The 24,239-nt window shown below is 36.9% G+C and overlaps 2 protein-coding genes across 4 annotated transcripts in view; both read left to right on the plus strand.

Annotated features, from left to right (window-relative positions):
• Positions 1-11,084, plus strand: part of CSDE1 (cold shock domain containing E1) — a 39,641-nt gene extending 28,557 nt beyond the window's left edge. For both annotated transcript variants that reach the window (XM_037826296.1, XM_037826297.1), the window contains 6 exons: positions 407-519; positions 4,860-4,979; positions 7,211-7,389; positions 8,254-8,417; positions 9,676-9,808; positions 10,184-11,084. In XM_037826296.1, coding sequence (XP_037682224.1) covers positions 407-519; positions 4,860-4,979; positions 7,211-7,389; positions 8,254-8,417; positions 9,676-9,808; positions 10,184-10,231 — 757 coding nt within the window. In that variant the 3' untranslated portion in view covers positions 10,232-11,084. The remainder of the gene's footprint in view (positions 1-406; positions 520-4,859; positions 4,980-7,210; positions 7,390-8,253; positions 8,418-9,675; positions 9,809-10,183) is intronic.
• Positions 11,085-11,253: 169 nt separating this feature from the next.
• On the plus strand, positions 11,254-21,253 carry NRAS (NRAS proto-oncogene, GTPase). 2 transcript variants are annotated; one of them, XM_037826300.1, is made up of 7 exons: positions 11,620-11,742; positions 12,246-12,373; positions 14,278-14,456; positions 16,801-16,960; positions 17,311-17,434; positions 17,664-17,705; positions 17,809-21,253. In XM_037826300.1, the coding sequence occupies exons 2-5, from the start codon at positions 12,263-12,265 to the stop codon at positions 17,428-17,430; spliced, it is 570 nt and encodes a 189-aa protein (XP_037682228.1). In that variant the 5' UTR covers positions 11,620-11,742; positions 12,246-12,262; the 3' UTR covers positions 17,431-17,434; positions 17,664-17,705; positions 17,809-21,253. The 2 variants fall into 2 exon arrangements, with proteins under 2 accessions (XP_037682226.1, XP_037682228.1); XM_037826298.1 differs by lacking the exon at positions 12,246-12,373 and having other exon boundaries at positions 11,254-11,742.
• The last annotated feature ends 2,986 nt before the right edge of the window (positions 21,254-24,239 follow it).

Consider the following 24,239-nt stretch of genomic DNA (forward strand, 5'->3'; position numbering starts at 1 on the left):
ATAGGAACCTTTGTGCTTTAGTGAAAGAATGTGTTTTGATTTTATATATTGATACCATGACACCAGAGAGTTGTGCATTTGGTGTATGGTGGTTAAGAGCATTGGCTTAAAATCAGACTGTTTTTATGTTTAAATCCAGGCTCTCTGTCACTTACTACCTTTTTAACTTTTATCACATGCGCTGACCTCTTGCTATCTTAGTTTCCTTCTCTTGAAGCTAGGGATAATGGTACTTCTTCACAGAGTGTTTTTGAGGATTACATGCATCAGTACTTATGACGTACGTAAAACATTGTCCAACGTTAGTAAGCATCCCATGAATGTTGTTATATGAGAAATGCCACTTGGTACTGTTGATGTTGGTGGTAGTGGCTTAATCAAAATGCCATTTCCTTTCCCCCTGCAGTGAGTTCTCAGGTGATGTTGATAGCCTGGAACTGGGGGACATGGTGGAGTACAGCTTGTCCAAAGGCAAAGGCAACAAAGTCAGTGCAGAAAAAGTGAACAAAACACATTCAGGTAATGAATTGTGGTTTCTACTTCTTCAGCCTATGTTTTAAGTAGAAGATAAGGGATAGGGTGGGAGAGTAAGAAAAGGCCCAATTGTTGTAGATCAATATTTCTCCACAACACTTGGTAGCTTGTTAGAAATGCAAGTTTTGAGACTCTATCCCAGACCTATGTAAACTCTGGAACTGGGCAGTCTGTTTTAACAAGTCCTTCATGTGATTCTGATCTACTTTGAAGTTGGAGAACCACTGTTCTAAACAGTTATAGGTCATTTGCTCTAAGTTTATTTTCAGTTCAATGCCTTTTAAAAAAAAAATCATAACCTCAAGATATAAATCTCCACGGGGTTGAGGACAAAGGGGGATTACTTGCTCTGGGAAGATTGAAAGACCTGCAACTTTTGACTTTTATCTAAATACTGCAGGTAGCATTTTTATTTAGGTTAGACTTGGAGAAAGGACAGTTGAGACTATCATTTCAATTCAGTCAGTATCAAAGTGCATGCCATGCTGTAGATACTGGGGATACAGCAGTGAACAAAATAGACAAATTCTTGCTTTCATTGACCTTAATTTTAGTGGAGAATATGAGCAAAAAAGATAAGTAAAATGTTGTATTACTATACTTAGAAAGATACTAGTAGATAGATAGAAAGATAGAAGTAATACATACTGTTGGGATAAAATGAAACAGGGAGAGAAGTATTAGAAATTGCCATTTTAGAGACCAGACTTCACTTAGAAGGTGGTATTTGGTTACTGGGAAAAAGTAAGAGAGCAAGACCTTTTTTAAACATGAATACTTATTATTTCCTCAAACTAAATTAATTTATTTGGTGAGATTACGCATTTGGTGAAATTATGCATTTATATAATAGTTTAGAAGTATTCAAGGACAAGTGACTGTTCCAGGACTAGAACTTGGCTTTGAGTTCCCTGCCCCATTTCAAGAATAACAGGTTAACTCAGTCATCCTTCTGTTAAAGCTAAAGCTATATATGTATATAGATAGATGTATATTAGTTTTTATCTTTATCTCATGTGTATAAATCTGGTCTCTCCAACATAATGTGCTTACATACAGATTTTTGCTCACTTTTTTTCCTATGGGGTAGAATTTAAAAATGTTTTAAATGTTTATTTTGAAATACTTTCAAACTTACAAGACGGCTACAAAATTAATACAAACCACATACAAAGAATTCCAGCTAATCCTGATCCTCCCAAATACCCAGATCCACCAATTTTAACATGTTGCCACATTTGCCATATCATTGTATTTGTCCATCAGTCTATCAGTCCATCTTTCCATCTTTCTATTTATCAATACAGTTTCTGAACACTTGAATATAGTTGTATACAGCATGCTCCTTGAACATTTAATGCTTATATGTACATTTCCTGAGAAAAAGGATATTCACTTATTTAAGTACCTAAAATGCAGTTATCAAGTTCAAGAATTCCAACATTTATATAAAGCTTACAGTCTGCATTCCAGTTTTTCTTATGCCTGACAAATGTCCTTTGGGGCCTTTTCTCCTCTATTAGTAGATCCCCTCTAGGGTCATGTATAACCTTTAATTGTCATTGTCTCTTAGTTGCTGACTATTTTTGTAAATTGTGGAAACATATACACAACATAAACTTTTCCATCTCAATCATTCCCAAACATACTACTCAGTGGGATTACTCATTTTTACACTGTTGTGGAACCCTTGCCATTTTCTGTTACTAATATTTTCCCATCTCTCCAAACCGAAATCCTGTACCCATTATGCATTACCTGATTCCCCTTGCTCACTGCCCCTGGCAAACTGTACTCTAATTTTTGTCTCTATGAGCTTGCATATTCTCTCATATTTCTTTTGTAGTTACATTGGGGCTTAAATGAAACACCCTAAATCTGTATACTCATTTGCTTAGATGCCAGCTTAACATCATTGGTATATACAAACTATATATACCCCTCCTATATCCCTCCACCCCCCATCTTTGTTACCTCTTGTCATAAATTACATATTTATACATTATGAGTCCAAACTCACTGATTTCTCATCACATTTTGTACATCTGCCTTTTAGATCTTGTAGGAAGTAAAAAGTGGAGTTACAAACCAAAAATACAGTAGTACTGGCATTTATATTTACTCATGTTGTTAACCTCACCAGAGATCCTTATTTCTTCATATAGCTTCAATCTTTTTGTCCTTCCCTTTCAACATGGAGAAATCGGGTATTTTCTGTAGGGCCAGTCTAGTGGTGACCACCTCACTTAGCTTTTGTTTTTCTGGGGGTATCTCTCTCCCTCTTTTCTTTTTTTTAATTTTAATTAAACTTTTTATTTAAAATAATTATATTTAAAATATTTATATTCATATGCAGTTGTAAGAGTACAGAAAGACCCCATGTACTCTTTACCCCATTTCCTGCAATGGTAACATCTTGTAAAACTAGAGTACAGTATCATAATGGTGATTAATATTGATACAATCCACAATCTTATTTAGATTTCCCCAGTCTTACTTGTACTCATATACCAAGTTTTACTTGTACTTGTGTGTGTGCATTTAGTTCTATACAATTTTTAATTGAGTTTTATTGAGATACATTCACATACCCTACAGCCATCCACAGTGTACAGCTATTCACAGTACTATCATATAGTTGTGCATTCATCACCAGTCAACTTTCAAACATTACCCTTACTCCAAATAAATAAATAAATAAATAAATAAATAAATAGTAAAAAAGAACCCCCAAAACATCCCCCCCCCAATCCCATGCTGTTTTTCGTTTAGTTTTTGTTCCCTTTTTCTACTTATTTATCCGTACACTGGACAAAGGGAGTGTGAGCCACAACTCTCCCTCATTTTTAAAAGACAGTTTTGCCAGATACAGAATTCTCGATTGGCAGTCTTTTTTTTTTTGCTTTCAGCACTTAAATGTGTCATCCCATTGCCTTCTTGCCTTCATAATTTCCAATGAGATATTGGCATTTCATCTTATTGAGGCTCCCTTATATGTGACATGTTGCTTATCTCTTGTGGCCTTCAGAATTCTGTCTTTGACAGTTTGATTATAATATGCCGTGGCTTGGGCCTATTTGGGTTTTTCCTGTTTGGAGTTTTATTGAGTATCTTGGATATGAATATTTCATCTTTCGTTAAATTTGGAAACTTTCCAGCCATTATTTCTTTGAGTGTTCTCCCTGCCCATGTCTCTTTTTTTCTCCTTCTGTGACTTCCACAATTGGTACATTTGATGGTACCCCACATGTTTCTCAGTCTCTGTTCACTTTTCTTCATTCTTTCCTCTTTCTGCTTCTTGGACTGGATGGATTTCAGTTGTCTTACGTTCAAGTTCACTGATTCTTTCTTCTGCCAGCTCCAGTCTGCTGTTGAACTCTTGCAGGGAATTTCTAATTTCTGTTACCATGGTCTTCAGCTCTGTTTCATTCCTTTTCATAATTTCCATCTTTCTATTGATATTCTCTTTGTTCATCTACTGTTTTCCTGATTTTCTTTAGATCTTTGTCCATGTTTTCCTTTAGCTCTTTGACCATATTCAGGACCATTTTGTTAGTCTTTGGTATGTCATAGGTCTGATCTTCCTCATTAATAGTTTCTAATGCTTCAGTGTTTTCCTTTGCCTGAGCCGTCACTTCTTGTTTCTTTGTATGTTTTGTAGTCTTTTGTTGAAACCTGGACATTTTGGTATTTTAATGTTTTATCACCAAAATTTGTACTCTGAGGAGTCTGTTCCTTAAATTTGTTTCTGTATAATGACTGAGGTTTCCTGTCAAGAACTAACAAGAAAAAAGAAGAAAAAAAAGAAAACACCTTTGCCACTCAGTCTTTGTAGATTAACTCGTGGCAATGCTCTCTTCAGAGCCAGTAGAGGTCTCTGGACTACCTTCTACATGCAGGGCTGATTTTGGTACCATGAGTCCCTCAGGCTACCTCCAGACAGATTGGGCCGGATATTCATGCTCCCAGTATATGCATGAGGATTACTTTTCTCCCTCTGGATCCAGGAACAGGGATCTGCACTGGGAGTGTGGTTCAGCATTCTGCTGAGATGCTTTTAGGGTTGGGGAGGGGGTCAGCTAGGGTGCCATGAGATCCTACGACTTTCAGGTAGTGCTTTTCTTGATTTGGCATTAGCCCTTTTACTGCAGTCTTTCAGATGTTTCTTGGAGCTTTGAGAAAGATGTTTCTGCCAGTTTTGCTGGTTGTTCAAAGCTTCTGTGGGGGCATAGAACATGTAGCATCTCAATACTGCCATCTTGATCAGTGCAGGCCTAGAGTTTAAATTACTGAATGAGAGGTTGAATCATGCTTTTGTTTTCCAGTGAATGGCATTACTGAGGAAGCTGATCCCACCATCTACTCTGGTAAAGTCATTCGCCCCCTGAGGAGTGTTGATCCAACACAAACTGAGTACCAAGGAATGATTGAGATCGTGGAGGAGGGTAAGACCATCTCTATCAAATTGTTTCAAATATTCCATGCCTTCAGAGGAACACTTTAAAGGTTTTAGAATATGATGTTCATTGCAGTTGTTTTCAGGTTCCTAAAGTGTTGAATTAAGGAAAACAAGTGACTTTTTATAACTTTCCTTTATTATCCACTTGTTACTTATCAATATTAACAGCTTTTCCTAATACTATTAAGTTCTACAAATTGGCTTCCTGTAAAAGTTTATTTACTGTGTCAGTTTCTTAATAGCTAGGGTTTCATGGGGATCCTACAGGCTCTGGTTCCCTATATTTTTCAGTTTTCTGCTTTTTTTCTCCCCATCTCCCTCAGGTCCGGTGCCACTCCTTTCCCCCCAATAACCAACATAAAAAAGACCAATTTTGAGCAGTCTCCTTGCATAAAACAACTTTGCAAAAGAAATGATAGGAGGGAATATTGTAGATGATTTGGTAGCAGAATTACCATAATGGTGGGGTAGGTGAGAGGGTTTGATATTTCAGCTAAAGATGATGGCTTGGCTCACAAAGAAAATAAACCTTTGTGTCATCTAGGAGCCATAGTCACAATAAAGTGGAGAAGAGCAAGTCATTTGGGAGCAGAAAATGAACCTTGATGAAATTGTTCCTTTACCACATGAGATTCTTAGGAATTTCTACTTTATATAGAACCACTTTTCTACATCTCCAAATATAAATGAATTTTAAAGCAACTCAATCTTCAAACCAATGCCATGATGACACCACATCCTTAGAAGGGCCAGGGAAGTATAGCCTACTAACTTTTAACTAATAATATAAAACTGCTCTTCCTCTTCTAATATGACTCTTTTTGCACCCCTGCCCCTTCCAACCTCTTACTCTTCAATATTGCATTTTGCACCCCTGCCCCTTCCAACCTCTTACTCTTCAATATTGGCAGTAGGATATGGTCCAAAGCAAGGATTTTGTGGAAAAGCAAACTTGGCAGCAGTTTCTAAGCCTAGAGGTTTCTGGGACTGGACAAACCATGTTTTTCCACTTTTTGGCAAGAGCAGGTGTTTTATGTAAGAACACAATTCTGTCTTCTTATAAGAGGATTTGCTTTTGAGTTGGGCAAACCTAGGTCTAAACACTAGCTCTTTTCACCTCCTAGGTGTGTAACTTTGGACAAATAACTTAAATCTTTTTGAGCTCAGTTTCTTCGTCTTTAAAATGGGAATAAGGTCTTCAGTCTCAGAATGTTCTATAAAGATTATATGTAAATCAGTATAAGTGCTTAATAGTAGTTATAATTGCACAGTTAAATCAGGCCATCTGTCTCAAAATCACTTTTCTGCATAACTTGGTTCCTGTGTGTTTAAAAAAATATATTTTTTACTTCTGTAATCATCAAGGGGATCGTTAAAAGCACTTCCATTTCTGAAGCTTCCCCCTTCAGCCTAATTATTTTCTCATCTTCCTCACCTTTGATTCGTTGGATTCACCTGGATGCTGAATTGATACGAAGCTGAACTCTTTGACCTAGTGTTTAACCTTTCCCTGCACTGACCTCTAGCCAACTTTTTACCTCTAGGACAGGGCTTGGCAAATATGGTGGGCTTTTTGGTTTTTTTTTGTTTGTTTGTTTTTTTGTAAATAAAGTTTTCTTGGAACATAGCTGTGACCCTTCCTTTACATATCGTCTTTGACTGCTTTCTCACTACAACAGCAGATTTGAGTAGTTTGAGAAAAAGAAAAAGTTTGCTAACCCCTGATTTAGGGGAAGGGAGCCCATTAGTTTGATGTAGGCACAAAGAAATTTTAATCTACAATGTCTTTGCCTATGCCTGGCTAGTTTATTTCCCAGTTATGTATGGGGCAGCACTATTTTTGGCTGGTTGAGTCATGTTGTGAACTTGGGAAGAAGATAATCCAGTGGATAAAATTGGCAGCCTATGTTTAAAAGCCCCAATTCTTAGGTAATAGGATTGTGAGCGATAGTGTTCCCCTTAAAAGTTGTAAGTGCAGTTTAAAGCTGTTCATAGCTAGTGAGGTTCTAATGAGTTACTAAGTTTCAATTTGTTCTCATGGTGCTCTGCTTAGCCAGGATTTCATTTCAGCTTAAAGGTAGTTCACAGGATCGAAAAATTTTTTTAAGGAACGTAATACATTTTTAGAAACTGTATTTATAAGCACAGTAGGACTATCAGCAGTGGACTGTTATAAATTACTTGCTTTTAGAATTTCTACTTGTTTCTCCTTAACAGGGGATATGAAAGGTGAAGTCTACCCATTTGGCATAGTTGGGATGGCCAACAAAGGGGATTGCCTGCAGAAAGGGGAGAGTGTTAAGTTCCAATTGTGTGTCCTGGGCCAAAATGCACAGACTATGGCCTATAACATCACACCCCTGCGTAGGGCCACAGTGGAGTGTGTGAAAGATCAGGTAAGTGGCAGTATCTCTGAATCTGAGTTTGATCCATCTGTGAGTTAAAGGGTTTCTTTTTGCCATTATATTAACAAAACCCTGAAATTTTGTCAACCAAAGAGGAACCATCAGCATTCATTTGGTTTTTATTTCTATTTTACCCCTTTTTCAGTGATGTAAGGTAGCTTATAAAAATATGGAAAACATCCCATGAAGAGAAAAAGTAATATTGGCAAAGAGAAAACAAGAGTTTTAATAACTAACATTACATAATGGGAAAAAATAAGTTCATGGTAAGATTCCAGAATAGAAAGACTACAAAGTTTTTGTAACTTTAGCTCAGAGCTTCTTTCACAGACCACATGAAGAAAGAAACCATGGTTAGAAGTATTTATAAATAATACTAAACTGGTATTCCTGGTACCAGTGCCTGAGGGAAATTTCCCTGTGAATCCTTGCAGAGGACATTTTTCAGCATCAGTACAATAAATATAACATCATTTTGTATGACTGTCTTATAACACCAAAACCCAGCTTAGTAATTGTAGAAGTGATCAGAATAATACATATGTTCAAATAACAGCTCTGATGATTTTGCTTAATTCAAAAACTTAATTTGTAATATATAAAGGAACAAGGCTGTCTTTATTGTTTTTGTAAAGCTTTATGATCATAGTGAGTGGCAGTAATTTCAGAGATAATACATTTCTTAGCTGAGAGTTTCGCAGACCATATGCTGTTATAACACTGGAGCATCAGCATTAATACCATGTTTTTAAAAGTCTTCTCGTTAGGGTCAGACATTGTTTCGTTCAGAATTATGTTTTCCTCCCCTCCCCCCAACGGTGTGTCTTCCTTAAAGCTGCTCTCTTATTATTTCAGTTTGGCTTCATTAACTACGAAGTAGGAGATAGTAAGAAGCTGTTTTTCCATGTGAAAGAAGTTCAGGATGGCATTGAGCTACAGGCAGGAGATGAGGTGGAATTCTCAGTGATTCTTAATCAGCGCACTGGCAAGTGCAGCGCCTGTAATGTTTGGCGAGTCTGGTGAGCTTTTTTATTATTGGGATCAGTAACCACCTAGGACTGATTCTTTTAAACCTCTGGATTGTTTTCTGCTTTATCACATTTTTTTTTCTTTTTGCTTTCCTTTTATTTATTTATTTTTTTCTTGTCTTACACTTTTTATTTCTTGATACTTCTTAGTCTTTTTTTTTTAACCTCTCTTTATTGCCAAACCTTTAGTTTCATAAACTTGTCCCAGTGAAATATTAATTGGGCTGTTGCTGTATGCTAGATATAAAAATATTATGTAGTCCCTATCCTTAAAAAATTCCGCTTAGCTCCTTTTCTTCCATTAAGCCAATTCTTTGCTGCTTAAAGTTCTAATTTGTAGTATCAGTCCTGACTCTCATATCCTTTTTTTGAAAAAATCTCAGAAACATTGTTGCCATGAGAGGAGCTGGAAATATTTTTTTTAATTCATTTTTATTGAGATATATTCACATATCATGCAGTCATACAAAGCTTACATTCAGTTGTTCACAGTACCATTATATGGTTGTGCATTCATCACCAAAATTAATTTTTGAACATTTTCATTACCACACACACAAAAACAATAATAAAAATTAAAGTGAAAAAGAACAGTTAAAGTAAAAAAGAACACTGGGTGCCTTTTTTTTTTTTTGGGGCCCCCATTTTTCTACTCATTCATTCATACAGTGGACAAAGGGGAGTGTGGTCCATATGGCTTTTCCAATCACATTGTCACCCCTCATAAGCTACATTTTTATACAATTGTCTTCAAGATTGAGTGGTTCTGGGTTATATTTTGATAGTTTCAGGTGTTTACTACTAGCTATTCCAATTCATTAGAATGTAAAAAGGTTTTTCTATATTGTGCCTAAGAGTGCCCACTGTGCCCACCAGAGTGACCTCTCGGCTCCTTTTGGAATCTCTGCTGAAAGAGATTATGGAAATATTTCTTAATATTTAACTTTCTTACATCTACTCCCTTGTTTTATATGTTTGCGAAACTGGCCTTTCTGATTGCAGACACATCTAAGGATGACCCTCACCCAAATGATTCTTCCAGCTGTACACAGCAGTAAACCTTAAGTTGGGGAAGAGGGGGGTGGATACAGACAGACTTGTCTGTCCTGTTTTGCTTCTGGCTAGTTGAGATGAGAGTCCTCTTCATTAAAAGTGAGTCATTTGGATAGTTAGGTAGAGAAAGCAGTCTTCTGCAAGTACCTGCTTCCCACCAAGTGTTGCTTCTTCTGAACTCTTGACTTTATTACAGTGAGGGCCCAAAGGCTGTTGCAGCTCCAAGACCTGATCGGTTGGTCAATCGCTTGAAGAGCATCACCCTGGATGATGCCAGTGCTCCTCGCCTAATGGTTCTTCGTCAGCCAAGGGGACCAGATAACTCAATGGTATGAAGCAAGACGAGGCTTGGGAGAGGCCAACTGATGAGACTAACTACCTGAGGTCCTATTTATACATAGGTCAGAGAGGTTACTGAAGCAAGGAGCTTCAGTATTGCTTATAGCTTGTTAGGACTTCCCTATGTATTAGTTCAGCCCCTAAGATGATGGTTGTTCACAGTAAGAACCACATTTCTTGCTTTTCCTGATACTTTGAACGTAGTTTAGGTAATGGGGCAAGAGGAATTACTACAGATTTTCCCCCTCTAAAAAAGAATTGGTGGTTAAAATTATAAAAATAGCTTTTGTAGTTCATTTTGGTATTGTGAACGCACTGTTTGTTGTGCATCCAGGTTATTAAACTGCAATTTTATTTCTTCACAGGGATTTGGTGCAGAAAGAAAGATCCGTCAAGCTGGTGTCATTGACTAACCACATCCACAAAGCACATCATTAATCCACTATGATCAAGTTGGGGGTATTCTGGTGAAGGGTTCTGAATATCTCCCTCTTCATCCCTCCCCAAATCTGGAATACTTATTCTATTGAGCTATTACACCAGTTTTAACACCTTCCTCGTGTTATGTTTAAAAAAATAAATAAATTTAAGAAAACCATTTTAAAATTATGCACAGTTGCAGCCTGGAAAACTTAAGGTGGCGCCTTATAGTATCAATTTTAGGAGCTTTATTTGGTGCATTTAACGCAACTGGTAATTGCAAAATCCACTTCGCCTGTGTAAGTGAAAAATATAGACTTATTTTGTTGGCCCCATGAAATTCTGCACTCGGTATTTAGTGTATACTCTACCTTCATTACTTCTGGCAAGATGTTCTGCCTTAGGATTCAGTTGCATTCTTTTCTTTCCTGTTCATTGTGCTTTAATTCTGAAGACGGTATGAGGGTAGAATACATTACCTTTTAAAATTACAAAAATTAAACAATTTGTATAGGCGAACCATTTCCTTAAGTTGATGGCCAAATGTTAAAATGTTATTTTCATATCATTTATAATCTTGTCACAGTCCACTTAACGAAGTTCAGTTAGATTTCAGTGAAAATTATCTTCCAGAGTAGTTTTTTTTTTTTTTCCTGGGATGGGGGCTAACTTTACTACAATTAGTTTGGTGCAGAATTTCATGCAAATGAGGTGTGCCAGCAGTGTGATAATTTAAACGTATTTAAACAAACATAAAGGACGAATGCACAAATTTGCTGCTGCTTAGGTCACTGCAGCTTCTAGGACCCAGTTTCTTTTACTGATTTAAAAACAAAACAAAAAAAATAAAAAAAAAAAGTTGTGCCTGAAATGAATCTTGTTTTTTTTATGAGTAGCCTCCTGGTTCCTGTGTTCTGTAAAATACAGGCACTTGATCCTTGGTGTAGCTTCTGTTTGACTTTATATCACGGGAATGGATTGGTCTGATTTCTTGGCCCTCATCTTGAATTGGCCTCACTCAGGGCCCTTGGCCCCTGGACTGAAGGCTTTATCCTTAAGATGAGAAGGGTCAGCTCAGGGGGTTTGGGGGAGGGCGTTTTATCTTCCCCGTTGTCTTTTGAGGTTCTGATCTCTGGGTAAAGAGGCCATTTATCTTTGTAACATAAAACATTTTTGCTTTCTCCAGTTTTCTGTTAATGGCGAAAGAATGGAAGCGAATAAAGTTTTACTGATTTTTGAGACAATAGCACCCAGCGCTTTCATTATTGAAACATCCCGTGTGGGAGGGGCGGTTATGGGTGGGGCGTTCCGCGTGACTCTTAGGTTGGAGGCCCACGTGGCCAGGGCGGGGACTCGGGCGCCCGGGGCACAGACTGATTGCGTAGCGGGCGGGGCCGGAAGTGCCGCTCCCTGGTGGGGGCTGTTCATGGCGGTTCCGGGGTCTCCAGCATTTTTCCCGGTTGTAGACCTGAATCTGTCCGAAACGGAGGCAGCGGAGCTTGAGGTAAGGCTGCCAGGGCGTGTATCCTTGAGTTCTTAAACATACGAGCTTCTCGTTGATGCCAGAAGTCGAGTGGAATCTGCGAACTGGAGACAAAAGGCCCTGGGAGAGGGTCCGTTGTAGGCCTTAGGTGGTGAGATCTTGAGAGACAGGCGGGGGGTGGGAAGAGAGGGCGGCCTGAAGGCAGTCCCCCAGAGCTGAGAAGGCTTGCGGGAGGAGTAGGGGTGGGGGTTTGCTTCTTTACCTTAGACTGAGGGCGGGGCCCAAGGACTGTTGAATAATAGACGAGGGTGGGGGTAGCCAGAAGGCTAGAATACAGAATTCTGAAGCCCAGACTAACATGTAAGTGTTTTTGCGTTCCTTAATCACTGAGAACCAAATGAAGTCACGTGTATGGAATCGACGGATACATTTCAACTCTGGTTTTAGTAACTACTGATGATAGAAAACTTTGAAGTACTGTAGCTGTGCCTCGCCAATTAACCCTAATTGCTGCTTTCTCACAGATTATTGCTGGTGTGAAATGACTGAGTACAAACTGGTGGTGGTTGGAGCAGGTGGTGTTGGGAAAAGCGCACTGACAATCCAGCTAATCCAGAACCACTTTGTAGATGAGTATGATCCCACCATAGAGGTGAGGCCCAGTGGTAGTGTGTTGACCCTAGCTCTCATTTTCATTCTTTCCCTTTACCAGTTAGAGGAATAAGTAGGAGAGAAAATAAAAAGTTATCTTGGATACTGCATTCAGTAATACAATAAGTAGGACTTTTTGTGTTTGTAGAGAAGAGTTTATTTTATAAGCTGCTGATGACGGTTTTCTCAAAAGTTTACAGTTTTTAACAGCTCTAAAAATTATTGCAAACTCAGTAGTTGAATTCATTCAGTTTCTTCAAATAGGACAAGCTCTATCAGATAGAAACCCTCCATAGATAATATCATGATGGAAATAAAGGATTCAGAGGGCTGAGTATTCCACAATTTTAATTTCTTCCCTAGTTGAAGCAGCTGAGACTGTAGGTTAGAGTAGAAAGAACGTGAGATTTTGAGTCACTGTGTTGAGGATTCATGCCCCCTGTTTGCTGCTTACTTAGTTATGTGATATTGAATAAGTCCTGGTCTTCCTCATCTATTAAATTGCCATAAACTTGTCCAGCTTACCACATAGGGATGTTGTGAAAATCAAATAAGATAATATGCTTAAATTTTTTGAGTGGTAAAGCACCACAAAATAGTTCTTATTCTAAGGCCGTTTAAATAAAAAGTGTTATAATTTTAATCATTTAGAAATTGTTTTAAACTACAACTTGGCATTCCCACCACTCAGCTATTGAGTGTTTAATGCATACTAACTCTAGTATAGCCACTATTAAAAAATGGGTTATAATTCTTGGCAAAAATCTATTTTGGGCTTGACAGCTTCATTATTAATGCTTAGAAGCTTTTTAATATTGTTTAGTTTTATTTCTTAAGGTGTAGTTTACACACAGTACAATACATTTATGTCTGCAGCTCATTGACTTTTTACATCTGAATATATCCCATGTAACCACCACACAGATCATTGTTTCATACCTCTTTCCAGTCAGTAACTTTCCTCTCACCACCTGGAAATAACCACTTGTCAGACTTCTGTTCTCATAAATTCATTTGTCTTGAATCTCTCTTTATTTACATTGTAATTTTGCTCAGTCCCTCAAAACACTTATATACTTAACCATTTCTTTTGCTTCAAGGAAGTTTTGATAAAGTGAATTATTCTATTTTAATTTGAAAGAGTATATTAGAGATTGGCCATGAAGTAGATGACAGAGGAACTGATCAATGGGTCAGGAAAGTAGGTTGTATTGTGTTTCAGAGAAGATTTTTGCTTTGTATGATGACATTATTTTCTTCAAACTGAATCCTCCGGTTTGAACAAGGCCAAATTGTAATTATTTTTCATATGATCTATACATGTCTGTCTTCTTAAGATACTAATTATAACTGTACCTGTTTGGAACCTTTAAAAATTTGATTAAGGACTATTTCCCCAAATGTACAATCTGTCACGATGAGGAATAAAAATTTTGGTATTGTATCCTTCCCTGAAACCAAAGATATTTGTGTATTTAGTCATAAAACACAAATGACACTAAATCCAGGCCAGTTTATAATTGGAGGTGTTTAACATTTTAAAAGTAGAACAAACAGCTCAAATAACACTCCAAGTTTATACCTTAGTAAAATACTCGGTGAGCTTAATCTAATTTCCTAACTGCAGTAGAGCTGTTTTTTAAATTACCATGTATTTTCTTTTTTTTCCCGGAAGAGAGTGACCACATTTTCCTTTCTGCAGGCATGTAGGATTTGGAGCTTTTTTCCCAGGGTGACATTAAGTCTGTTTGTGATTATATATTAGCAGTTTGAGACACAAACCAGGTAGAAATGGACTTGAATATTTAGAAATGTATTTAACCTTGGCAATGATATTGCATTCCTTGTGGTTTTTAATAAAAATTGAATCCCTCTCTCCCCACTGCCTGCCCTCCAAACCCTCAGGATTCTTACCGAAAACAGGTGGTTATAGATGGTGAAACCTGTCTGTTGGATATACTGGATACAGCTGGACAAGAGGAGTACAGTGCCATGAGAGACCAATACATGAGGACAGGCGAAGGCTTCCTTTGTGTGTTTGCCATCAATAATAGCAAGTCATTTGCAGATATTAACCTCTACAGGTACTTAGGAGCATTATTTTTCCTGGAAGGATAGTCCTTAACGTGTTTTGAAGTTTTGTGGGGAAATGAGGGTACTACATTGGGGAAGATACAAATTTTTAATTATGGAAAGAGTTGGTTTTAAGTTATTTTACATTGAGAATCTGGGGTTATTATTGAAAATTAATACAGGAATTTATTTTATATAATATACCATCACTAGAACATGTAATATAATACATGAACAAAGCTTGCTAATGGGAAGCATTCAGAACTAGAGGTGTCATAGTGAGATCATGAGTTTGAGAGGAAGACAATTCTGAGAAACATTCTTCAGTAAGAAATAGAAAAGATGATAGGAAGAAGCAAATGAGGAGATACAGATGAAAGCAGACCAAAGGAACATAAATGTGGTCTCCATAGAGCAGAAAAGTTTTAAATAAGCTAGATTGAACCATAAAAATATTATAATACATTTCTTATTTTACAGAATCAGAAACTAGAGTTCAGAAAGTGTTTTTGTTTTTCCTTTGTTTTCAGAGCCATAATTATTAGTTGCAGAGCAAGAACGAAAATCTAGGCTTCCTTTTTCTTACTTCATTGCCCTTTAGGCAAAATAATATAATGATTAAGAGCATGCACTCTATGTGGGTTGCAACTTGGCTCCATCATTTACTGGCTGTGTGACTTTTGGGCAAACTACTAAATTTCTGGGCCTCAGTTTCCTTACCTATAATATGGAGATACCAGTATGTACCTCATAGAGGTGTGAAGGTTAAATGAGTTCATGAATATGTAAATTACTCAGAACAGTGCCCAAACCACCATAGGAAATGCTACATGGTTGTTCTGCCTACATCCTTGATTGCTGGCTTATTCTCCATTCCTATGAAGATGTCTGCTCAGAGAAACAAACTGGTCCAAAACTGAATTAAATGGTTTTTTTAATACCTCCTAAACCTGCTCCACTCCCCTGTCTCTCTCAATAAAATGCCAAACACTTGAGAACCACCCAATAAATATTTGTCAAATACTTAGAAGTCATTTTTCTTCTTTCTTTCAAGGTATTTATTCAATTTCTATCTATTTATAACCTACGTCTAACAGAGATCATTTAAAGCATCTTGTAGAAATGCAGATAGTATAGAAAATAAGTTTAAAAGTGAAATAAAGAGAAAGTAAAGGTAAGAAAATAAAATGGTGTCAGGAATGAGCTTATTCTGTACCTATGTGCCATGCAGTCCTGTTGACCTCTTAGAGATGGGCTACAAATTTGGCAGCTTTTGTGGGAAGGGAAATAGCCAGTTGAAAACAAATCAGATGTTCAGAAAAAACAGAAATATACTGAGACCAGAAGGAAATTTTCTCATGGGTTCTCAAAGAGGATCATTTAATGTAAGCAATATTAGTAACCAGTGATATGGCCAGGTTCATTAGGCTTTTGTACAACATCTCAACATAGATTGCTGCCAGTAGCCAACATCATACAAGGTTCAGGAACATGATTTTGTATGTAATCCAGGGATAGAGTTTAGAGCTGTGCTAAGCATTATGGTAGCCACAACTATATGTGGCTGTTTAAGAGTAAAATTTTAAAATCAGTTCTCATGTGCTAAATAGCTACATGTGGCTTGTGGCTACCATAATTTGACAGCACAGATAAAGAACATTTCTATCATCGCAAAAAATTCTATTGGATGGTGCTGGACTAGAGAATCTAGAGCAGTAGTTGTCATACTGCTCTGTGGTATGTCTTACATTTTATTGAAGGGAGGTTGATGACCAGTTGGGATTTCCAGATCATGCAGCCTCCTTTTAAGTAGAGCAGATCTGGTGTTTTCTATTTTAAATCTTGCACTTCCAACTGTAATTTTGTTTGGAGAAAACAGTTGGATACCACTCATCTAAAGTAAGAGAACTTCAAAAATTTATTTAGAGTCAGCTTTAGTTTTTCTACTTCCAGACTTTAATCTACAGTGAGATTTTGAGTTTCCAGTTAAATCCAGAGTTGCTTTTTTTTTTTCTTTATTCTTATTTTCTTTAAATAACCGTCAGCCAAACGGTTAGGATTATCATCCTTTTTGGAAAATTGAGGCACCTAACAAGGGCATGTATCTGGATAAAATAGCCATCTACCTCCACTAGGAGGTGAACTGGCTTTTGACTTCTTGTGGCTGCTGCATCAAGTCTAAACCAGTCCCTTTAGCTTGGTCCTCTGTGAATAGTAGGAAAAAAGTGAAACTCAATACTGAAAGCTAATAGGGCTAGATAAAATTTGCCAGTTATTTTTTTGCCCTACTGTTCATTCTTTCCTGAAAACTTACTGTTCTTAAGTTGTGATAAAATCAATCCTTCCCCTTTTTAGGGAGCAGATAAAGCGAGTTAAAGATTCAGATGATGTACCTATGGTGCTGGTAGGAAACAAGTGTGATTTGCCAACAAGGACAGTTGACACAAAACAAGCCCATGAACTGGCCAAGAGTTACGGGATTCCATTCATTGAAACCTCAGCCAAGACCAGACAGGTATAGTAGGATTTTCAGCATCTGGACAAAGGTTTATGTAAGGGAGAAAAGTTTGATTAATCCACTGTACTAGAAATATGGTCCACATTCTTTATTCTTAAAGATTTTTAATAGTGTTCTATTTTTTTTTAATCTTTTAAACCCAAAATGAATTTATTAATATTTTGGTGTGGCATTTTTTACTCCCACATTAACATGCACATAATATTTCTAAAATGGAGCCCCTTGATTAAAAATATTTGTAAACATGAGTCCTTTCCCCATCAACTCTACCATCAGCCACTGTTTAGGCCTCAGGCCCTCCTGAATTCAGTCTTTAGATCTGGTGGTTCTCTGTGTTTCTTTTATAGGGTGTCGAAGATGCCTTTTACACACTGGTAAGAGAAATACGTCAATACCGAATGAAAAAACTCAACAGCAGTGATGATGGGACTCAAGGTTGTATGGGGTTGCCATGTGTGGTGATGTAACAAGGTGAGCACTGTGGTCTCTTGATGTAGTTCTGAATCTTCTTATTTCACGTTGGGCAATTTGAAGGAGTGTTTACTGTTATTTTTCTCTATGTTACTATTTTAACCGAGAGTTTGTGCTCATAACTATAAAATACTTTCCTCAAGGCACTCTTTCTGAGAGTACTGAGGTCTGAACTATCACTACATCAAAACTAGATGAAAATGACATGGTGTGTATTATTTTCTTACAGATGCTTAGACAGTTATATCATCAGAAAAGAGCCACTTTCAAGGTAGGAAAAATTTGGAAATGTATGATCATTCATGTTGATTTCTTAAACTTGTTTTTCATATTTTCTCTATGTGCTGTTTACTAGAATTCTATCTTCATTTCAGCTGCACTGACACCTGGTCCTGACTTCCCTAGAGGAGAAGTATTCCTGTTGCTATCTTCAGTCTCAAAGAGAAGCTCCTGCTACTTCCCCAGCTCTCAGTAGATCAGTACAATATTCTTTATTTGAGAAGTTCTCAGAATAACTACCTCCTCACTTGGTTGTCTGACCAGAGAAATGCACCTCTTGTTACTCCCCAGTATTTTCTGCCTTGGGTGTCCTCCTTCCCCCCAACCCAACCCCTCCCTGCACCACCCCAGGTTTTTCATCTGAAAAACAATTCATGCTTTGAAACAGAGAACCAAACTGTAGACATGAAATTCTGTTGGAAACAGTGTCTTGAGCTCTAAAGTAGCAACTGCTGGTGACTTTTTTTTTCTTTTTACTGTTGAACTTGGAACTGTGTTGGTTTTTGGAGAAATGTCATAAATTACTTACTGTTTTGCAGATAATATAGTTAATGTTGCTGTTTGGTTTGTTTATAATGCTCTCGGCTACATTCTCTAAACTGGCATCTGCTCTGTATTCATAAATACAAAAGTGAATACTGACTTTTGAGTCTATCCTAGTCTTCTCAACTTCATGTAATTAAATCCAACTTTGACAACAAAGTGCCTTTTTCCCAGAAGACTTTCTTTACAGTAGACTTCCTTTATAGTACTTCAGTGGAGTTGATGTCTCAGAAAACATTATGAAAATGAATGTCTGAAATATATTTATGTTCAGTCTGTCCTTTGAAGGAAAGATACATCTATATGGTAGCAGATGCCATTTCTTACATGTATTAAGTTGGTCTTCCAGGGGCCTGTTTTTGGGCTCTCCAAGGAGAAAGTGGAAACTGGAAACAATTATGAATAATCTCACTTAATTTTTACCTAATCTCCACAATTTTTTGTAGGCTACTACCTATAAATTGTACATTATTTGTTTCTTCTAGTTTACTGATAAACCTATGTTCGATGAACTTGCACTTATATTCAAATTTGGGTCACACCAGAGAGCTCTGCATTTGCAGGTGTTCAGATATTGTAAAAAAGTTGGGTGCAGTTTTGTTTAATATCTGTGATTAATTCTTTTCAAGCCTCAAATGCAATATATTAACAGACAAGTTACATTTTTACTGCATATCATGGTATCTTGATGATGTATATAACTGTTGCCCTCAATCTCCTTCTCATCCCACCCTGTGCCCCTCACCCCACATCAACGGGTACTTGATTAGTTATTACATTTGGGTAAAGTATGGTGCTGATGAACCAGGGTCACAGTTTCAAAACTTGAACAAGCCAGTTAGCATCACAGAGAGAGAAATTCTTCCACATTAGCACATTGCACCAGTAATTCCAGGTAGTAGTTCTGCCAGATGCATGCTGTAGGCCCTTGCAAGGAAAGAGGTCACTTAGCACAAATCCTGCACCATGACTTGGTATACTAAGGAAGCTCAGTTTAGAATTCTTTATGAATAAAGTACTTAGACATTTTTTTAAGCCATGTAGAAATTCTAAATTAAGCCAGTGGTTTTTTCGTGTTAAATATTTTTTTGAGAATGAGAATGCCTCAAATCAAAACTAAAAAGTTTTTCTTTATACATAATGTCCTCTGAAGGATTTAAAACAAATTTTGATTAGTCTATGCATACCAGATATCCAGAGCTGATGAGTTTGTTCCAAATAAGTAGTCTTTGAATTGAAATTGCTGTTTGAGAAAGGAATAAAATACAAAATAGACTTTGATAGCTTTTGATAAAAGGATAATTCCAAATGGCCACTCTCTGTTCTATAATCTTCTAATTCTAAATACTCGCTAAGGTCCTCCATCTAGTTTGAATCTTCATTTGATAAGCAAACTTGATATTACCTTGAAAGGAATTAAGAAGAGGGGAAGAAACATACTGTGCCCAGAGAATAATAAACCTGGAGAGTTGTGCTCCTTAGTGCTGATTCTGGGAGCTTTCATAGCACCATTATTGCCTGTAAACAGAAGCTCTCTCTTTTTTCTCCTTTTGGAGCATTGCTCTGATGTTTTCTTGAGGCTTGGTTGAGGCTTACAACCTCAACCGATCTTCTTTTTTAAAGTGTCTATATGACTGTTAGCTTGACTCTTCCTAAAAAGTCTATTAAATTTAATGTTAAATTAAGGAGAAAGAGATAGTTACTCATTTCAGGCTCTTGTGCCCTTATCTCCTTATAGTTTTCTAAAGTATGTTCTAAGCACAGCAGTATCTAAATAGGGCCAAAAGTCAGACTTGAAAATGTTCTTCTATTATCATCTTAAGTTGAGCTTAGGTATGAGTTTTGGCACAATAGTGTGACAAAACTATAGTTTAAAAAACAGCTGAATAACTTCAGTTAGTGTGATATATAAAATGTGGTGTTTTGAATATGTTTGTGATTACTGAAAACAATGTTAGGTTACCTCAAAATCTGAAAATCTGTTTCCCCAAGTTAAGTGCCTGGCCAGCTGTCATAAATTACATATTCTTTCATGTATTTTTTTTTTTTTAAGGTTGCAAGTTTAAGAGTAAAATTAAGATGTTCTGTTTATCTAAAGGCTACCATAACTAATCTGTTAATCTGTTAAGTGCTGTTTTACTCAAAGCTTATTATAGAATGTTACTTGGTAATAAAATATCATACTTAATTACAATTAGCACTTTTAGGAGTATAATAGGTAAAATTAATCATAATTTTACTTTAGTGGGCCCCATAGTCTTTCACCATCCTTTCAACTGCTGTGAATTTTTTGTCTTGACTTGAAAGCAAGGACAGAGAAAAACTTTAAAGAGATATTTTGGGTTTTTCCCATTCCAGAATTTTTTAGCATAATCGTATTTTGCTTCACATTTACGGTCATGAACATATTAGCTGGCAGCTACAACTGAAAACCAAAAAATGGTGCAGTCTGCTTCTTGTAATTCATCTTTGCTAATAAATTACAGGAAGCGAGGATAATTAATTAGGGAAAATATTTTATTTAGGTGGTTGCTATAAACAAGGAACTATAATTCTTGTACATTACTTTTCATCTTTGCTAAGTTTCTTTAAGCAGTCTAACATACCACAAAATTATTTTAGGATATTCTGTTTTCTATAAGAATTGTTTTAAAAGTGTTCTCATTATCAGAGTAGTTGCGGGTATATTTCAAAATATAACATGATTTTAAAAAGCCTAAGAAGCAATTATATGAACTCTACTCTGGAGGGGGAGGAGGCGCTCAAGTTGTATGACATATTTCTGTGCCATCAAATATAGGTAAAATATCAGTTGTGCAGTTCTGCTGTTTAAACGGGAACTATTGGCCTCCTTGGTCCTAAATAAAAGGGCTGATATTTTAAGTTGACTATTTTATTGTAAATCCATTCTGATTTTTTTTTTTAATTTGATTGAATATTTTTCTTGATAAATGATTTTTTTTAAATAAAAACTGGAAGTTCTTTGCTTACTCATAATTCTTTTTTCCACTGAAGTGCCTTTATTGAAAGTTAATTTTAATTTCAGGCCTTTTTGGATGTAACATTTGGACATTGTTTAAAGATCCGAGTTCCTTATTTTCTCTCAAGGTAAAATATGTCAAAACCTACTTTAAACTGGAGTGATAGCCAGTGATTCATCACTGTTTGTCAAATTCTTATACATTAAGATAAAACACTTAAAATTACCATTGGAAATTTTTGCATTACTGTACAAACTATCAGTCTTGGTATAGTTGGAAGAACATTGGCCTAGAAGCCAGAGAACCTGAGTAACAAGTATAATTTTACTACTCTGGCCCTCAGTTTCCTCATTTGGAAAACAACAGAGTTGAATTACAGTATCTCAGATTTCCTTACCCTAATTAAGGAGATAGAATGATTTCAAACCTGGGCTTTTTTCACCTAACACTGAAATACTCTGATTATGGGGACCTTGGTTTATTCTACTGAATAAGACCAAAAAGACTTAATTTTTTTTTCCTTAAAAAGGGGGCAAGAAGGGGTATCATTAATAATTGGCTGAGTTCAGCTTGAGAAAACCACATTTAAGTAACAAAATATTGTTTCTAGATAAGACTACTAGAAAGAATAATTACAAATATTTTCAATTATAAAGTGTAAATGAAAAGGAGACAGAATTGTGAACTTGGTATAACAGATTTACCCCTTAACTCAATCACCCAGGCCTTGAATCGCATTTATTGTTCTGCTAATATTTGACCCTGCTATAACTGAGAAGAGGAAAAAAGGAAAATATATTTTCTTGCTTCTGGTCACAGCTGCTATTCTGTTTGGCAAAAGAGCTATGGAAAGGCAAAGGATGAAAAAGTAGCTAAACTTGGTAGTTTGAAATGACCTATGCATCTCTGTGCTATTAACATTTATTTTGTTTCATTTCACTTCCCCCTTTTTGGCCAAGAAGATTTTCTCAATCCCACAATGCCGGGTCCAGGCTCATCTCTGGGAGTCATGTCCCACGTTGCCAGGGAGATTTATACTCCTGGGAATCATGTCCCACATAAGGGGGAGAGCAGTGAGTTCACCTGCCGCGTGGACTTAGAGAGAGAGAGAGAAAGAGAGAGAGAGTGTGCCAGATCTAAGCAACACAGCGGTTTTCTGAGGGAGACTCATAGGCACAATTATAAGTAGGCTCAGCATCTCCTTTGCAGAATAAGCTTCACAAGGGCACACCCCAAGAATGAGGGCTCGACATACCAAATTGTTAGTCCTCAATGTTTGTATCACATGATTTTACTTCACACTTGTACCAAAATATTTTATTTATTACTGTACCGGAGTGTGTGTGTATATTGGGGATGGTGGAGATGGCATTATTCAACCCAAAAGAATGCATTTGGTCTCTAACTAGTACAAATACAGATTACCAGCAACTGGTAGGAGCCACATGAAAAATGAATCCAAGGGGCAACGACTGGAATATTGGGGGTTAAAGGGCTATTAAGTGTTTTCAAAAGATAGAGGCCACTACATGCCTGATGGGGGAGAATGAAGTTGGAATTGAGCAGTTGCCCACTACAGCCTTTAGATGTGGGAGCCTGACGTATCCAGGTTAGGATAAACAGTCTTCTAGAACAGCTGCTGTGGAAGTAAGAAAATTGGCACTGCTGACACTCTAGGTGCTTGCGATGTGTGAATTACATAGGATATCTAAATTTGAAAGAAAACTTGCACATTATTTAAAAGCATTTTAGTGTAAATCAATTCTCCACATTTGCAACTGAGACCCAATCTCCTGCTATGAATGCTATCTAAACAATGGAATAGTTTAAAGACTTAGCATTGAAAGTTAGAGCAAGAGATCTCATTAATGAAACTATCATGGCATACAAACTGAAATTACTAAGACCTGTGCCCCTATCATGCCATTCTGTAGCTGGCATGAAATTGGTGATCTTTTCTTTCAGAGATATTTGGATCCTGCTCTGAGGAACAACCACAAGCACAAAATATTTTTGTTAAATTGACTTGGTAAATTTTCCATATGACTTTCCTTCCTAATTTGTTTAGCAGGTTTTTATCAAGTACCTACTATGTTCCTGGGCACTATGCTGCACTGGGCATATGGCAGTGAACCAGATACATATGGGTTCCTGTCCTCAAAAGACTTGTGAAAATTAAATTTTAATACATATAAAAGAATGTGGACCCCATAACCTATACCTCCGTCTTTCCACTAACAGAACGCACACAGTACACTGTTGATATTCAGATTGTTTCCTTAAAAGCAAATTGCTGAATTTCAGTTCCATTCGAGAGACAGGAAATAAAAGTCTGTCTCGTGGAAAAGGATGAGTCTTGTAAATTTGACTTCTTTATTTTTAGGCTGGTATGGGAAATTATTACAGGAAAATGAGACCAAATGCAGTAAAATACCATAAAATTCCTCACCATTCCACAGTTTGCTTCTGCTCCAAATCAGAACACATTCCTTATATATAAGGTAACTGTATAGACTTCTCACTGGGTGGTAAAGAAAGCTGCTGGCCAGTTTATTACTAAACTGGAAGTTGTAGTGAACTCAGAATTGCTCTTGTTGAAGCAATGTAACAAAGGATTAAGCTGGTTCACAAAGTTCACTAGTGGTAACCCTGAGCCCCATAGAATCCTTTGGTATGCCGTGGTCTCTGAGCCGCGAGCCAATGTGGGCACTGAGGGGCGTGTCGGTGAAGAGCAGGTTGGAAATGGGAGGAGCTCCCAGCAAGTTGAACAGCAGCCAGGGAGATCTGCTACAGCAGAGTGGAAAGAAAGGCTTTTGAACAGTCATTACTGTCAAGTATCTATCATCTGCTTCCTGTAGAGCTTCTGATTACAGGTCTCTTTAATTGAATGAAATACAAGAAATCTCCAATTTAAAAATAAGACATGCTCCGAAAGTACATTCGTAAATTTATTTGGAACTCAGAATGTTTTCCCATTGGGATAATGTTGTAAACAGTGATTA

The sequence above is a fragment of the Choloepus didactylus genome, chromosome 2 (genome assembly GCF_015220235.1).
Source record: "Choloepus didactylus isolate mChoDid1 chromosome 2, mChoDid1.pri, whole genome shotgun sequence".
Classification (NCBI taxonomy): Eukaryota; Metazoa; Chordata; class Mammalia; order Pilosa; family Megalonychidae; genus Choloepus; species Choloepus didactylus.

Bases quoted from the DNA above. Each gene is read 5' to 3' on its own strand.
- NRAS (XM_037826298.1), top strand. From the start codon at position 11,446: ATGGAAGCGAATAAAGTTTTACTGATTTTTGAGACAATAGCACCCAGC. The intron at 14,457-16,800 runs GTACTTAGGAGC...TCCCCTTTTTAG, and splicing joins GCAGATATTAACCTCTACAG to GGAGCAGATAAAGCGAGTTA. The intron at 16,961-17,310 runs GTATAGTAGGAT...TTTCTTTTATAG, and splicing joins CCTCAGCCAAGACCAGACAG to GGTGTCGAAGATGCCTTTTA.